The sequence below is a fragment of the Sus scrofa genome, chromosome 9 (assembly GCF_000003025.6).
Source record: "Sus scrofa isolate TJ Tabasco breed Duroc chromosome 9, Sscrofa11.1, whole genome shotgun sequence".
Classification (NCBI taxonomy): domain Eukaryota; kingdom Metazoa; phylum Chordata; class Mammalia; order Artiodactyla; family Suidae; genus Sus; species Sus scrofa.
The window spans coordinates 115,993,895-116,010,719 of record NC_010451.4 but is presented as its reverse complement, the minus strand read 5'-3'; the positions used below and the strand labels follow the sequence as shown (position 1 = coordinate 116,010,719).

The 16,825-nt window shown below is 39.3% G+C and overlaps 1 protein-coding gene across 1 annotated transcript in view; it reads right to left on the bottom strand.

The window, feature by feature from the left end:
* KLHL20 (kelch like family member 20) overlaps positions 1-5,158 on the bottom strand; it is a 77,917-nt gene extending 72,759 nt beyond the window's left edge. The window contains exons 1-2 of the mRNA XM_005656716.3: positions 5,011-5,158; positions 4,053-4,116 (exon numbers count right to left, since the gene is read on the bottom strand). Of these exons, the coding sequence (XP_005656773.1) occupies positions 4,053-4,075 (23 nt within the window). The 5' untranslated portion in view covers positions 4,076-4,116; positions 5,011-5,158. The remainder of the gene's footprint in view (positions 1-4,052; positions 4,117-5,010) is intronic.

Below are 16,825 nucleotides of genomic sequence, written 5' to 3'. Positions count from 1 at the left end.
CCACAGACCTACTTCATGTTCTCATGATCTTTCATCTAATCTACCACAACTCCTTTAAATTAGTTTTATTTTTATCTTTTATTTTGGGGGGCATCATTTCTTCTCTCTTTCCAGTCCACATTCTATTTTCTAGCTCCGTCCAAAGAACAAATCTGATTTGTATAACAATATTCATTTGCTCTTAAAGGTTAAAGTCAAAACTCTTTCCCATGGTTGCAGCCTTGTTTTCCATGTTTTTCCCCTTTCCCTCGTCACATATTCTATTTTTTTTTTTTTTTGGTCTTTTTTTTTGCTATTTCTTGGGCCGCTCCCGCGCATATGGAGGTTCCCAGGCTAGAGGTTGAATCGGAGCTGTAGCCACCGGCCTAGGCCAGAGCCACAGCAACGCTGGATCCGAGCCACATCTGCAACCTACACCACAGCTCATGGCAATGCCGGATCGTTAACCCACCGAGCAAGGGCAGGGACTGAACCTGCAACCTCATGGTTCCTAGTCGGACTCGTCAACCACTGCACCATGACGGGAACTCCTCGTCACATATCCTATACTTGGGTTATACTTATATTCCATACATGTTATACCCGTCCAGGTCTTGGGGTCTTCTTCTTTTTTTTTTTTTCTGCATAGCTGTTCCTTCTGTTTATGGTGTCTTTTATTATCTCCCTTTTTAAATTCTTACCCTTTAAAGTGCACTCTTTACTTTAAAGCAAATTCTTATTCTTTCTAGAAGATCCAGCTCAAATATCACCATATCTGTGAAGCTTTCCCCATCTCCACAGAGGAGAGGTTTACATCTCTGTTAAAATCCTATTTGGAGTTCCCCTGTGGTGCAGTGGGTTAAGGATCCAGCATTGTCACTGCAGGGGCTTGGATCACTGCTGTGGCATAGGTTTGATCCCTGGTCTGGGAATTTCCATATGCCATGAGTGCAGCCAAAAAAAAAATAATAATAATAAATAAAATAGAAAACTGTTCATGTTGTATTATGGTATCTGTTTACATGTCTTTCCATCACTTCATCTGTATATATGCAGTATACAGGCATAGAACAAGTATTATGAACATTTGGTGAGTGAATAAACCAATTCCTGTTAAAGCCAAGCTTAGTTTACTATTTGTATATTTAAGGAAAGATGGAAGAATTATACTGCAAAACGTTTTACTGTCTCTAAATTAAATAAATGATTAAAAAATAATATTTTGGGAAATAGGCACACTGTTGATGAGACCACAGATTGGTATAATCTCTAAGGAGGGAAGTTTGTTAAAATTAACCAAAAATTTTAAATGCATGTACTCTTTGGGCAATTTTAGTTGTTTTTTTTTTTTTTTTTTAGGGCCGCACCTGCGGCACATGGAGGTTCCCAGGCTAGGGGTCTAATCGGAGCTATAGCTGCTGGCCTATGCCAGAGCCACAGCAATGCCAGATCTGAGCCACATCTGTGACCTATACCACAGCTCACAGCAATGCAGGATCCTTAACCCACTGAACGAGGCCAGGGATCAAACCTGCAACCTCATGGTTCCTGGTCGAATTCATTTCTGCTGCACCACGATGGGAACTCCTCTTTGGGCAATTTTACATCGAAGAATTTATTCTATACTTACAAGAATTTATTCTATACTTATACATACATGGATATTCATTGCAGAGCTGGATATAACAGCAAACCATCTGAAATAACTTAAATGTCTCTCAATGAGACTAGTTAACTTTGTGCCTACAGATAATAGAACACTATGTAACTATTAAAATGAATAAGATGGGTCTATAGGTATTTGCCATAATCTACAAAATAATATATGAAGTGAAAAAAGATACAGAAGAATGTGTATGATATGCAAACATACATGTTTTTTAAAAAGGGGATAATCTATATATGCTTGTAAATGCATTATAATACCGTGAAAAGAATGAATAAGAAACTGCTTTCAAGTGATTCTTCTGGAGAGGAAAACTGGGAGCTTGGGAGCTAGGGTCAGTATTAGCTGACTTTTCACTGAAGAGCCTATTTTATCTTTTAAGTTTTGTAGTATTTACACATAATAGCTAGTTAAATAAATGAATGCAATGAAGTTTTACTAATAATATGCCAGTCAGTTTCATAAAACCTTATGATAAGGCATTAGAATACTCTTAAAAACAATTTTCAATCTTTTCTTGGTCATGGTGCGCCACCCCCCTGCCTTGGGAAAAATCTGCAGGTACTGTTCAATTGTTGAGTGGTTCAAGCAATCATTCAGTGATCATTAGGTGCCAGGGATGCAAAGATATAGAAGACACATGAGACTCAAAAAGCTCACACTCCCGCAGGGAGAATAAACATATATTCAAATAATCTCAATATAAACAGTTATTTCTTTTTTCTTTTCTTTTTTTTTTTTTTTGGCCGTGCCCATGACACATGGAAGTTCCTGGGCCAGGGACTGAACCCTTGATACAGCAGAGACAATGCCAAATCCTTAACCAATAGGCCAACAAGGAACTCCTAAATAGTTATTTCTCATTCAAAGCTTCTCCAATAGCAGGTAAGTATAAACCCAAATGCTTTTTATGTTGCAGCAGCAAGAATGACAGCCCAATAAGGAAAGAGCAGGGAAGTGTGACTGTGACCTAACACACGTAGCAGGTAGAAGTGAAACCAGAGAGCAATAGTAGGCCAGGCTCTGCCCAAGTGATGGTGATGAAAAAAAAAACCAGGAACTTAACAATTAATGGCGCCAAAATTCTCCAACATCATTTTGATTAACTGGCAATGTTATATAATAAAACAAGAAAAAAAGGGTAGATATGAGTGATTAAGCAAATATTTTATATGGAAATTATTGATAAACCAAAAACATTCCCACATTTTAAAAATTAAAAATTAATTTTTTAAAATTAATAAGCTCTTATTTTAATAATTACATAAGATATGACATTCCTGGGAGCTGAGGATGAGAAACAATCAGTGGCTTTTTGAAATCATGTTAGAAGTTGAAATAACAAAGCACTTAATATATGTGTTAATTTCTTCATGTACTTTCAAACATTATTCCTACTATAGAATAAGACAAATAAGAAGGTCTATAATGGCATTTATTATATCTACAATAACTCTCCATTTGGAGATCTCAAAGCATTTGCAAACATTCATTACTCTCAATATCCTGGTCAGATATATTAGAGAAGAAAATTGGGGCACAGAGAAGATGAATAACTCAAGGGCAATCAAAAAAACTCAGTAATAGATTTGGAAAAATATTCATATTCTGGTTCTTGTTCCTTAGTTCTAAGTCATATCCCCATCATGGTATGCTTCTTTTCTTGAAAGGGTCTGCCAGAGCTGTTTATCTTTGATGTTAAACAAAAAATAATTAAATACAGTTCAATAAGAGTGAAATGAGTTTAAAAATGAAGAAATAGAACTGGGCTGACTTTATTTCAATAACGATTTGAGTCCTATTTGTTAAAACAGATTGAGAAAAAGCATTACTAAATTCTAGGGTTGAGAAGGTCTATAAGTGTCTATATTTTCCCACACACTGTTCTATTTTTCTATGGACTAAGTTATTATGTCAAATACCTTTTTTAGTCTTCTAACAATCTTCCCTGCAATGCAGCTATTTTAATTCAAAGAACAAATGTATTAATGAACATGAGTGACATAACCAAAACCATAATTAGACATTCAGTACAGCGTATTATAAAAAATCATTATTCTTATATGGCAACAGAACCCTCTGTATTCTACAGGGAATTGAAGACTATAACTAATCTGTATAGTATCACAGTACGCATAATATTATCACAAAAAAATTACAACGCAAAAAAGAAAATTGAAGTGTTAACTACATAAAGCTCAAAGCACTCTTTAGAAATTTAAGTTCTACATTTTATTTTATTTAAAAAGCTATTAATTCCTAATATTACCTTTATTTTACAAGAATTTTTAATTCTAAACAGAATTTGGTAAGATTTGACAATCTTTTAAAAAGATTTAAATGAAGCCCTAGATTATTACGTAAATTTCATTTATTGAAACAGAAGATTTTCTTCCTAAATGCCTACCTGCGCATTGGCTTTCCTTCCATGCACCATGAAAAGTACCCTTCACCACACTCTAAAGCCGAACCTAAGACAACAGAAAAGCAGTAACTTAATAAAAACTATTTCTGATTTCTCCAGTAACAATCTCTACACATTCATCTTGTTCAGTGATAAAGAATTTTATATCCTACCATACGAAAGGCCTTTTGCAGATGCACAATCACAACCCTTAGCTAGCACCTTTAAGATGACCACCCTCACTCTGAACGCTAAAACGATTATATGGGAAGGTGAGAAAAGGTGCGCTAAATAGTCCCCCGACTGCTAGGTTAGTCTTCTCTCTTCAAAAAGTGCTTGGAGACATTTAACTTTGACAGAGTATTTACCAGATACCCCCAGCAGTACAAATACGATCAATCAGATAGAGAACACACGGGCTTAACGAGGGATATGAAAGCTCTTAGCTTGCCCAGAAGTGACAAGAAGCAGGAATAGGCACTTGCCATAAAAACAAACCAACTTCCCTTGCGATAGCCCGGGCTCCTAGAACAGAGTAGACAAACTATGGCTTCAGACTAACAGTCCCTCTACAAGCCCTTCCCCTCAGTTCCCGAAACAATGTTCATCACCCACTTGGCAAAGTCTTGAGGGTTAAGCGGGACGCACCGTATCCACTTTCTTTCCCCTAAATTCCGCCCCCGGTCTAGGGAAGCTGTCCAGGGTGCGGAACCCCACGCCCTAAGGCAGAACAGCCCAGCGCCGCCACGGGCTCCGGGGTAGGGTTGCCAGCCAGCTCGAGCGCAGTCAGGTGCCCCGCAAGGCCCAGCCCCAGTGCCCCGAACAGCCCCTTCTTGGTGCCTACTGACAAGCAGCGTGCAAAGCACGGCCCCTACCCACCTGGGCAGCCCAGCAATTTAGAACCGCAGATATTGCAAACCACTTGCTTCCCACTGCCCCAGCTCTAAGGCGGCTAACCTACCGGCTCCAACACTTTCTTGTCTTCCGTAGCCTCTTCTGCTTCCTCCTTTCGGCACCTCCACCCTTTTCTCTGCAGACGCTAGCGCAAGCAGGATGCGGCTCCCGGAGCGATTTCCTCCCCACCCTCGCTCCACTGCACCAGCAGGAAGTTGTCCTGTTCCTAAATACTTCCCTCTGGAACCCACATACTCCGACAAAGGGTTCCGGAGCAGATCAGGAAGTAGCCTTGCCCTGCTGGGGGCTTGGGTACTCTCAAAGACTGCATGTGCAGTTATCCAGTTCCTTGCACCCCGAGAGTGACCACTGTGCGAGTTCATCACTGAACTGGCAGTATCCGAATACTGAAGTCTCCTCCTCTCTTCGTTTTCCCCAGCAGAAGCCAATAGAAAGATGATAGGAGTCATGGAAAGCCAGGAATTTTGATTTATTTGTAGCTGGTGGTCTCCTATTAGCACAATCTTTCCTCTAATTGTGGACCGAATGATTGACACATGCATGTATGGGGTTTACACAAATTAGGTCCCTACTATGTGCAAGCTGCTGAGGATCCACAGACAAATCATAAACAGAGGCAACCTCCTAGATTTTCCACTGTTTAGGTTTCAAAACACCAGGGTTTTATTCAGGATGGCTATGTTAGCTTGCCCTTTCACTTAGCATTCACCAACAGACATTTAACAAAACACTTCTGTGTACCCACTTTAGCATTAGGTAGGAAAAAATATATTTTTCAATTTGTCATTTGGCCCATTTTCCTACAGCACACAGTCACAAAATTTTCACTCTATGTTTAGGAAACAAACAGGTGACAGTGTGGGGGATGCAATTATCAGTAATATCAGTGAAAGACTGTTGTTGGTTTCTTGTTGACTATATAGGCTAAGCATGAACTTAACCAGATTTTCATGGGATCTACATAGGATTGTCTAGTTGTTTCTGAACGGGAAAGTATACCTTTTGTTAATTAGCTTGTAGTGGGAAATGCATGGTATTTAGATCCAGGTATTCATAGTTTCAAATCCCAGGCCTGTGACTGACTAGCTTTAAGATCATGTTGTATATCCGGGAGTTCCTGTTGTGGCACAGTGGAAACAAATCTGACTAGGAACTATGAGGTTGCGGGTTCAATTACTGGCGTCGCTTAGTGGGTTAAGGATCCGGTGTTGCCATGATTTGTGGTATAGGTTGCAGATATGGCTCGAATCCAGGGTTGCTGTGGTTGTGGTGTAGGCCTGTGATTACAGCTCAGATTCAATCCCTAGCCTGGGAACCTCCATATGCTGCAGGTGTGACCCTAAAAAGAAAGAAAAAAAAAAAAAGGAAGAAATATCATGTTGTATATCTGGCACTTCGTAGGCACTCAACAAATGTCAGTTTTTCCTCCTCTCCTTTAAATGGACTCAACACTTACTGTATACCAAGTACCATGCTAGACCTTGGAAATACAGTTGTGAATGAGATGGACACCACCCTGAAGTGCTAGTGATCATTTATGTAGTTATGAAGGTTGACTGTCAACATTTTTTTTTTTCCATTTTAGGGCCACACCCACAGCATACGAAAGTTCCCAGGCTAGGGGTTGAATCAGAGCTGCGGCTGCTGGTCTACACCACAGCTACAACAATGTGGAATCTGAGCCACATCTGCGACCTGTGCTGCAGCTTGGTGCAACATGGGTCCTTAACCCACTTAGCAAGGCCAGGAACTCCAGAAGTATTCTAAATCATGTAAAAGGATATAGACAATAAAAGGTACAAAAATAAGCAAAATAACTTCAGTCAGTGGCAAATGCTATCTAAGAAGGTAATGTTATAGAGAGTGACTAGTTGGGGAAAGAAGAGGCTACTGTAAAAAGCGTGATCAGGAAAGTGCTCTCTGAAAAGATGGGTTGAGATCTGAAGGGTGAGGGAGAGCAATCCAGATGGAAAGCTGAGAGAAGAGTGTTTCAAGTATAGTGGCTAGCACAGGGAAGGGACCAGAGACATAAATAAGCTTGTCCTGTTCAAGGAACATTAAGAAGGCCAGTATGACTAGAAATAATATGAGATATAAGAGAGATAGGCAAGAGCAAGGTTATATATTGTCTTGTTGGCTATTGTACAAAATTCAGATTTTATTTTAAATTCTATGGGAAGGCTCTGTATAAACGGAGATATTTCAGTTCAATTTAGTTTTGATAGTTGATCCCAAATTCAAAACCTTGAAAATTAGAAGAGGAAAATGTGGATGTTCCATATTAACTATAGGAATATAGTTAACTGTCACATGTGAGAAAGAATACAGATCATTATTTCCAGAAACATTCTTGGTATGGCTGATGGTAAATGAAGGCTGATTTTATTTTTTTTTAATTGGGTACTTCAATAAAGAAATTTTTTGGAGTTCCCGTTGTGGTGCAGTGGAAATGATTCCAACTAGGAACCATGAGGTTGAGGGTTCGATCCCTGGCCTTGCTCAGTGGGTTAAGGATCTGGCATTGCTGTGGCTGTGGTGTAGGCCAGCGGCTGTATCTCTGATTCGACTCCTAGCCTGAGAACCTCCATATGCCACCAGTGCAGCCTTAAAAAAAAAAAAAAAAAAAAAAAAAAAAAAAAAAAAAAAAAAAAGAAAAGAAAGAAATTTTTCCTTGGTAGAATTCAATCATACAATTAATTAAGGGTTATCATCGAAAATAGCTGCCTTCCATGGCTAATCATTAGTCCCAGAATGACTTGTAAAGAAACAAGATGGAGGCACTAAGATGCCCTCAGTTCTTACTTTCTCATCTGAGAATTTAAGGTAAATTTCAGGTGCAAAGTAACAAGACTAAGCTAGAAAGCAGTGAGTTTTGAGTTGTGCAAAGTAACAAGACTAAGCTAGAAAGCAGTGAGTTTTGAGTTGATGGAAGGAAAAAGATCAGGATGAGTGCATGTATGATGTGATTTTAAGTAGATTTAATTTAAATTGGATCCATAAACTTGGATATCTTATGTAAGCAACTGACCCAAATTGTGTTTATATAAACTCTGTAAAATGGAAAAAAAACATTACAATATCCATGGTGCCTTAGGAAGTATTGGATAATAATCACCACAAATTCTATAAAAGTAACCAGATGTCTTTACTGACATACTCTAATCTTAAAAATAAAAACACCAGGAGAGAGAAATTATTCCCACTCTACAGATGAGGATGATGAGGCATATGTATATTAAATGACTGACTTAAGATCCTGCAGCTAGTTAACTTTAAACAAAAAAGTGATAAAATATAGATTGAAAACAAAATCAATCCATTGCCACTCCCCCTCACCGGAAAAGTTTTAAAAATTATCGCTATGAATTGTAGGAAACTGCACAGAAAAGAGAAATATCAACAAGATGAGAAGGAAAGCAGTGAGTTTTGAGTTGAGGAAAGTTTTGAGTCATTCTCCTACTGAATATTTGCAACACATATATCTGATAAGGGGTTAATATCCAAAATACATAAAGAACTTAAACATCTTAATAGCAAAAAACAAACAAAAAGTAATCAAAAACTGAGCAATCTGACAGGTATTTTTCCAAAGAAGACATATAGATAGCCAATAGGCACATGAAAAGCTGTTCAGCATCAATAATCATCAGAGAAATGCAAATCAAAACCATAATGAGATATCACCTCACATGTTTTGGAATGGCTATTATCAAAAAGACAAGAAATAACAAGTGTTGGTAAGGAGGTGGGGGAAAAGAAACTTTAGTATACCATTGGTGGAAATGTAAACTAGTGCAGCCATTGTGGAAAACAGTATGGCGATTCCCCAAAAAATTAAAAATGGAACTACCATATCATCCAGCAATTCCACTTCTGGGTATTTATCCAAAGAAAATAGAAACACTAACTCAAAAGGTATAGGAACCCCCAAGTTCATTGCAGCATTGTTTACAACAGCCCAAGTATGTTCATCAATGGATGCATGGATAAAGAAAATGTGAAATATATATAGGAATGTTATTAAGCTATAAAATATAATGAAATCTTACCATTTATGACAGCGTGGATGGACCCTGAGGGCATTATGCTAAGTGAAATAAGTCAGAGAAAGACAAATACCATATGATTTCATTTACATATGGAATCTAACAAGCAAACAAAAAACAAGCTCATAGACTCAGAGAACAGATTGATCGTTGCAAAAGCACAAGGCAGGAGATGGGTGAAATGGATGCAGAAGGTCAAAAGGTATAAGCTTCTATTTTTTTTAAATTACTCAATGAATTTTTATTACATTTACAGTTGTACAATGGCCACCACCACCAAATTTTATAGCATTTCCAACCCTCAGGGCATTCCCTCACCCCCCCCCCAACCTGTCTCATTTGGAAACTATAAGTTTTTCAAAGTCTGTGAGTTAGTATCTATTCTGCAAAGAAGTTCATTCTGTTCTTTTTTCAGATTCCACATGTCAGTGAGAGCATTTGATGTTGGTGTCTCATTGTCTGACTGATTTCACATAGCATGATAATTTCTAAGTCCATCCGTGTTGTTGCAAATGCCATTATTTCTTTCCTTTTAATGGCTGAGTAATATCCCATCGTGTATATGTAGTACATCTCCTTGATCCACTCCTCTGTCGATGGACACTTAGGTTGTTTCCATGTCTTGGCTCTTGTAAATAGTGCTGCAATGAACATGCGGGTGCATGTGTCTTTTCGAGTCATGGTTTTCTCTGGATAAATGCCCAGGAATGGGATTGCTGGATCAAATGGTATTTCTACTTTTGGTTTTCTGAGGAATCTCCATACGATTTTACACAGTGGTTACACAAAAGGTACAAGTGTCAGCCACAAAGAAAAATCACAACAATCATTGGAGCATCTACTTAGGACATACACCTAATAAGTGTTTATAGTGTGCTCAAACTTCTGCCAGGTAGAATCCTTTCAATGCTATCAAAAAATACACTTAAAACACCAGAAATATACATGCCCCAAATGATACCTAGTCAAGGTCATAGCTTGTCCTAGCCCAAGAAGAAAGTTAATGATGACGTGTTATCTCTTGACTCATGGAAATTAAATGTTGTAATGCATATAAAGTACTTAAGAGGTCCCTGGCACATCACAGATGCTCAACAAATGCAATTACCTAGATTTTTAAATGAAAAAAATTTAAGGGAAAACCCAGTGATTCAGGCCATAGAAGAGGAAGAAATGACTATGAGACAATTAATATGTAAAATTTTTGTTAAAAAAAGGAAGATGGGGTAACAGGGACTGAATTCCCCATCCCACTGGGAACAATCAAAACTGGATAAAATGTATGAAGTGATGGTTTTCAGGCAGCATAGAACATGAACGCTGGTGGACACAAACAATTTCCCCATCTTATTGCTTGGAGATTTGGCTAAAGAACAGGGAAGATGCAGGCAGAGCCTGACAACCTCCTTTAACTGATGAGACAAAAGTTAGGAGTTTGGGAAGATCAGGCAACTAGAGTTTTCAGAGAAGTGTACCAAAGAGAAAAGAGCTACATGGAGAGTTCCAAATGGTTTTAGAGGATTTCTGTTGAATCTTTGTTTTCCCCACTTTATTGAGATATAATTGACATATAAAACTTTGTATATATATAGCAGTTTGTAAATGTGGTGCTGTATCAGTAGCATTGGCATTGCTTGGAAAATGGAAATTATTGAGACACTGACCTTGTTAATCAGAAACTCTGGAGGTGAAGGATGGTAATCTGTGTTTTATTTATTTATTTATTTGTATTTGTATTTTTTTGTCTTTTTGCCATTTCTTGGCCGATCCTGAGGCATATGGAGGTTCCCAGGCTAGGAGTCTAATCAGAGCTGTAGCCACTGGCCTACGCCAGAGCCACAGCAATGCGGGATCTGAGCCGAGTCTGCAACCCACACCACAGCTCAGGGCAACGCCGGATCCTTAACTCACTGAGTGAGGCCAGGGATCGAATCCGCAACCTCATGGTTCCTAGTCGGATTCGTTAACCACTGAGCCACAACGGGAATTCTGTAATCTGTGTTTTAATAAGACCTCCAGGTAATTATTATGTATGTTAAAATTTGAGAACCGCTATTCTAATTTATTTATTTTCACTTCTATATTGTATTCCATTGTGCAAATATTATCACAGATTAAAAAAATACTATAATCCTGCAGATGGATATTTTGACTGTTTCCAGTTTTCCCTTTTACAATGTTAAAATGTAAAATCTTGTATGTGTCTTGTCTACACCTGTAACAGTGTCTCTGGGATATGAAGTAGGAGTAATATCGCTAGGTTCTATGCTATGCATATCTTCAACTTGACTAGCACTAGCCAAATTGCTCTCCAATGTAGCTATTTTATGTTACAATGAGAACAACAGGAACAACTACTACTGCTGCTGCTGCTGCTGTTGCTGCTGCTGCTACCAGCAAATACTTACAAAAGATTCCAGACATTGTTCTAACTGCTTTTCTTATATTAACTCAGCAATACTCACAGCAGTCCTCTTGAGGTAGAGGCTATTATTATTGTTATTCCAATTATACAGGTGACACTAAGACATTAACTAACTTGCTCAAAGTTGAGTTAAGCCAAAGAAGCAGAGCCAGGATGGAAAACCATGCGAAAGGCTCTAGAGTCTGTGCTTTCAGCTGTAGTCCTATGCTGCCTCTCCCACTAGCAGCAGTACAAGGGTTTTTGTTGGTCTACATTTTCATTACACTTGCTGTTTCCCAACTTTAAATTTGTTTTAACAATCTGATGAGTATAAAATGGTAATCCACTGTGGTTTAGACATCTATTTTTCTGATTACTAGTACAGTCAGTGCATCTTTTCACATGTAGTCAGCATTCATTCTCTTCTATAAATTTCCTGTCACAGGAACGTATCTTCAAAGTGACCCTTAGCTTCTCTTACAATATGAGAAAAGTATGATGAGGAAGGTATCAAAATGTTAAGGATTGTTGCTTACCAATGACTGAGTTTTTAAACCATTGGCCAAGGAGTTCCAGTTGTGGCACACCGGAAAAGAATCTGAATAGCATCCATGAGGACACAGGTTTGATCCCTGGCCTCGCTCAGTGGGTTAAGGATCCGGTGTTTCTGTGAGCTGTGGTGTAGGCTGGTACCTGTAGCTCTGATTCAACCTCTAGCCTGGGAACCTCCATATGCTGTGGGTGTGGCCCTTAGAAGGAAAAAAAAAAAAAACAAAAAACAAACAAACAAAAAACCTTGGCCAGGATAAGAGCAGTCCCTTCTATTTTTGTAAAGCTATTCATTTTCCATCCCACTGCAATCTGGTTTGTGCTTCTGCTCACTATGTTTCTTTTTAAAGTGGAGCATTAAATGTAAACCAATCCTTTCTATTTACGTCAAGACCTACAGACCTCCATTTAGAAATATGAATACAGTAAACCTGACATTTGCAGAAACTAGAGGATTTTTGTCACCCCTAGTAAGACTTTGCCCTTAGGAAATCTTCTTTTCCAGTTGAAAATATCCCTGAAATAGATTTTACCTGGATTGGGTGTGAGGCAGTAACAACAGCCAAACCATTCATCAGGGGCTGCTACGGTCACCTTAATTTCAACTGGAAATTACATTTTTTACTTTTTTTTTTTTTGTCTTTTTGTCTTTTCTAGGGCCGCACCTGAGGCATACGGAGGTTTCCAGGCTAGGGGTTGAATCAGAGCTACTGCTGCCAGCCTACACCACAGCCACAGCAACACCAGATCTGAGTCGGGTCTGCAACCACAGTTCATGGCAACGCCGGATCCTTAACCCACTGATCGAGGCCAGGGATCGAACCCGCAACCTCATGGTTCCTAGTCGGATTCGTTAACCACTGAGCCACAACGGGAAATCCACTTTTATTTTTTTTCTTGCTGTGTACAGAATATCGTGCTTGGACCCAAGGTTCAGCAGTAAATAAGACCGACAGGTTTCCTTGTTTTATGGAATTTCATTCTTGAGACAGGTGTTCTAAAATTAAACCATGAATTACACAAATAATTGTTTAATCACAAATGGGATAACTGCCTGAAAGAGACCTCTAAGATACTAAAGAAGATAAACAGTAGGGAGCTCAGAGAGTCTGGAGGGTCAGGAGAGGAGGAGTGGGCAGGCTCTAAGATGGCCCCTGCCTTAGTTCAGGCTGCCATAACAAAATACCACAGACTGGGTGGCTTAAACAACAGTTCTGGAAGCTGAAAGTCCAAGATCAAGGTGCCATCTGATTTGGTTTCTAGGCCCCACCCTTATTAGCTCCTATAGGCCTTATCTCCAAACACAGTCACATGGAGAGTTGGAGCTTCGACATGTGAATTGGGGGTGGTGGTGGCATAATTTAGTCCATAATAGCCCACAATGTTCTCTGCCACATGGTATTCATGCCCTTGTATAATTCCCTGCTTTGAGTGTGGCCCCGTATCTAGTAACTAATAAATAGAATATAATAAAAGTGGTGGGATGTTACTTTTGAGATTAGGCTACAAAAGGACTGTGGCTTCCACTGTGGATGTCATCTCTCATTTGCTTGTTTTGAGGGAGTCAGCTACCGTACTGTGATGTGCCCTAAGGAGAAATCCTCATGGCAATGAATGGACAGAGGCCTGTGGTCAGCAGGCAGTGAGGAACAGAAGCCCTCAGTCCGAGAGCCCAGGAGGAACGAATTCTGCCCTCAGCAACATGAGTGAGCTTGGAAGCAAATTTTTTCCCACTTGAGACTTCAGGTGAGATTGAAGACTCTGCTTGTAGCCTGATTGCAACTTCATGAGAGACCTGAAGGCAGAAGCATCCAGCTAAGCCATGCCTGGATTCCTGATGCACAAACCCTGTGAGATAATACATGTTTATGTTTTTAGTCATAAAGCTTTGGGTAACTTGTTATGAACAACAGATAACTAGCACAAAAGACTTCCTTGAGGGAGTGACTCTAGGTAGGGTTATGAAGATGATGAGAGTTATTAGGTGAAAAAATTGGAGGGGAGGGAGGATGGTTTTAGGCAAAGACACTAAAGCCTACGAGGCAAGGACAGCTTGGCAAGAGTGCAGTGGAGAGGGCAGCATGAGAAAAAGCTGGTGAAGTGAGATAGTGCATTGGAAAATTCAGGAACATGACAGGAGGAATGAGCACAAATCAGACAATGACAGAGTACTTTCCTAGTTCCCTAGATGCATGTATAGAATTACAGGATGGTAGAGTGGAGAACATCAGGATAGATTCCAGGAGACCTGAGTCCCACTGCAAACTCTGTGATCTCAGTCAATCACTTGGTCTTCCTGGCCCTCAGTTTTCTCATCTATAAGATGGAATCTGAATTCTTGACAACTCCCAGTCAAGCGTTATAGTTATATGAAATCTATACGTGGAAAATGATAAGACACTCCTGAAAGAAACAAAGATAGGCTTGAGCAGAGACAAAAACATCCCATATTACTGGAGAAAAAGACTCAGTTTCATAGGGATGACAGTGCTCTGTAAGTTAATTTATAAATTTAATGCAATCCAAGTAAACCATGATCAGAGTTTTACTTTCATTTGTTTTGTTTTGTTTTGTTTGGCTGTAGTATGCAGCTGCTTGATGTGGGATTGAACCTGGACCATGGCAGTGAAAGTGGCCGAGTCCCAACCAACAGGGAACACTCCAATATCAGAGTTTTGAAAGAGATAAGTTGATTATAAAGTTCATATGGAAGAATAGACAAATAAGAATACTCAGAAATAGCCTAAAAATAGAAGCAGCAAAGGGGAGGGCTAACCCTACGGATATTATTACAACATGTTTTAAAATCTCTACAATTAAATCTGTGATTTTGGTGTATCAATAGATAGATAAACGGAATGGGATAGAAAATCCAGAAATAGAACCTAAGGACACATGGAAATAAGTTGGTGATAAAGATGATATCTCAAATCAGTGGGGAATATATGGACTATTGCATAAATAATGCTGATAAACTATGTTAAAAGATAAATTTCGATGCATTTCATATAAGGAGTTGGACCCTACTGTAACCTCAGCGAAGGCCACTGAGGACCCTATGAAAATCTCAGAAGCAGGGAGTTGTCACAAGTTGGAATCAAGGAACTGGGTCTTTATACCACATAACAACTGAATGTGTCATAAGTTTAAACATAAATAATGAAAGTGTAAATATAGTGTAAGACATGAATGAATTTTTTTATTAAGCATCAATGGAGGAAAACTTCCCTGAGTATGACTCAAAATCTAGAGGCAAATTTGTGTAAAAACAAGTTCCTTGCAAAAATATTACAAATAAAGTGAAAAATGACCATTAGGAAAAATAGATTTGCAATATGGGATTCATAATGTACTATATCCATGACTCTAAAAATGGCGAAAAAGAAATACTATAGATGACCCTTTAATACTTGAAAACATATTCAGGGTGTTCTCTTGTGGCTCTGAGGATTAAGGATCTGGAGTTTTCACTGCTGTGGCTGTGGTTACAGCTAAGGTATGGGCTTGATCCCTAGCCTGGGAACTTCCTTGTGCCACAGGAGTGGCCAAAACAAACAATAAAAACATTAAACAAACAAACTAACAAAAAAAGAAAATATGGGGAGTTCCCACGGTGGTGCAGTGGATTAAGAATCCTAAGGCAGCAGCTTGGGTCACTGTGGAGGTGTAGGTTCAATCCCTAGCCCAACTCAGTGGGTTAAAAGATCCAGTGTTGCCACAGCTGTGGCTGGGATTCAACTCCTGGCCTGGGAACTTCCATATGCTGTGAGTATACCCATTAAAAAAAAAAAAAAAAAAAAAGGAGTTCTTGTTGTGGCTCAGCAGAAAGAAACCTGACTAATATCTATGAGGATGTGGCTTCCATCCCTGGTCTCACTCAGCAGATTAAGGAGCTGGTGTTGCTGTGGCTGTGGCGTAAGTCACACACGTGGCTCGGATCCCAAGCTGCTGTGGCTGTGGTGTAGGGTGGCAGCTGTAGCTCTGATTTAATCCTAATCTGGGAGCTTCCATATGCCATGAGTGTGGCCCTAAAAAAGCAAAAAAAAAAAAAAAAAAAAAAGAAAAGAAAAGAAAATATATTCAGTCTTGCCCATAATAAACATAAATGCAAATTACAGCTATATTAAGACCTATCAGGTAGGCAAAAATCCAGAATTGGACAACTTACTTTGTTGGCATGACTGTGGGGACGGAAGCATTCTCATTCATGGCTAATAAAATGATAAAACTTCTATGGAGAGGAATTTGGCAAGATTTAGCAAAATTACATTTGCATCTACTTTCTGACACAGCAATCTCATGATCCCAAGGAAACACTTGCAAAAATTTTTTTTAAATTATACACCAGGTTATTAACTGCAAGATTCTTTGTGGGAGCAAAAGAATGGAAACAACCCCAAAGCATCTCAATAGGGGACTGATTGAATAAGCAATAGGCTATCCCCATAATGAGGATCATGCAGCTAAAAAAGGAAATGAGGAACAGAGAGCATCCCTGTTTACTCACATAGCATGTTCTTTGGCTATACTGTGAAGTAACAAAACCTAAGCAAACAATGTTAACAGCATGCTAACTTTGATATTAAAAGGGATAGAGGAGTTCCCGTCGTGGCGCAGTGGTTAACGAATCCGACTAGGAACCATGAGGTTTCGGGTTCGGTCCCTGCCCTTGCTCAGTGGGTTAACGATCCGGCAGTGCCGTGAGCTGTGGTGTAGGTTGCAGACGCGGCTTGGATCCCGCGTTGCTGTGGCTCTGGCGTAGGCCGGTGGCTACAGCTCCGATTCAACCCCTAGCCTGGGAACTCCATATGCCGCGGGAGCGGCCCAAGAAATAGCAACAACAACAACAACAAAAAAGATAA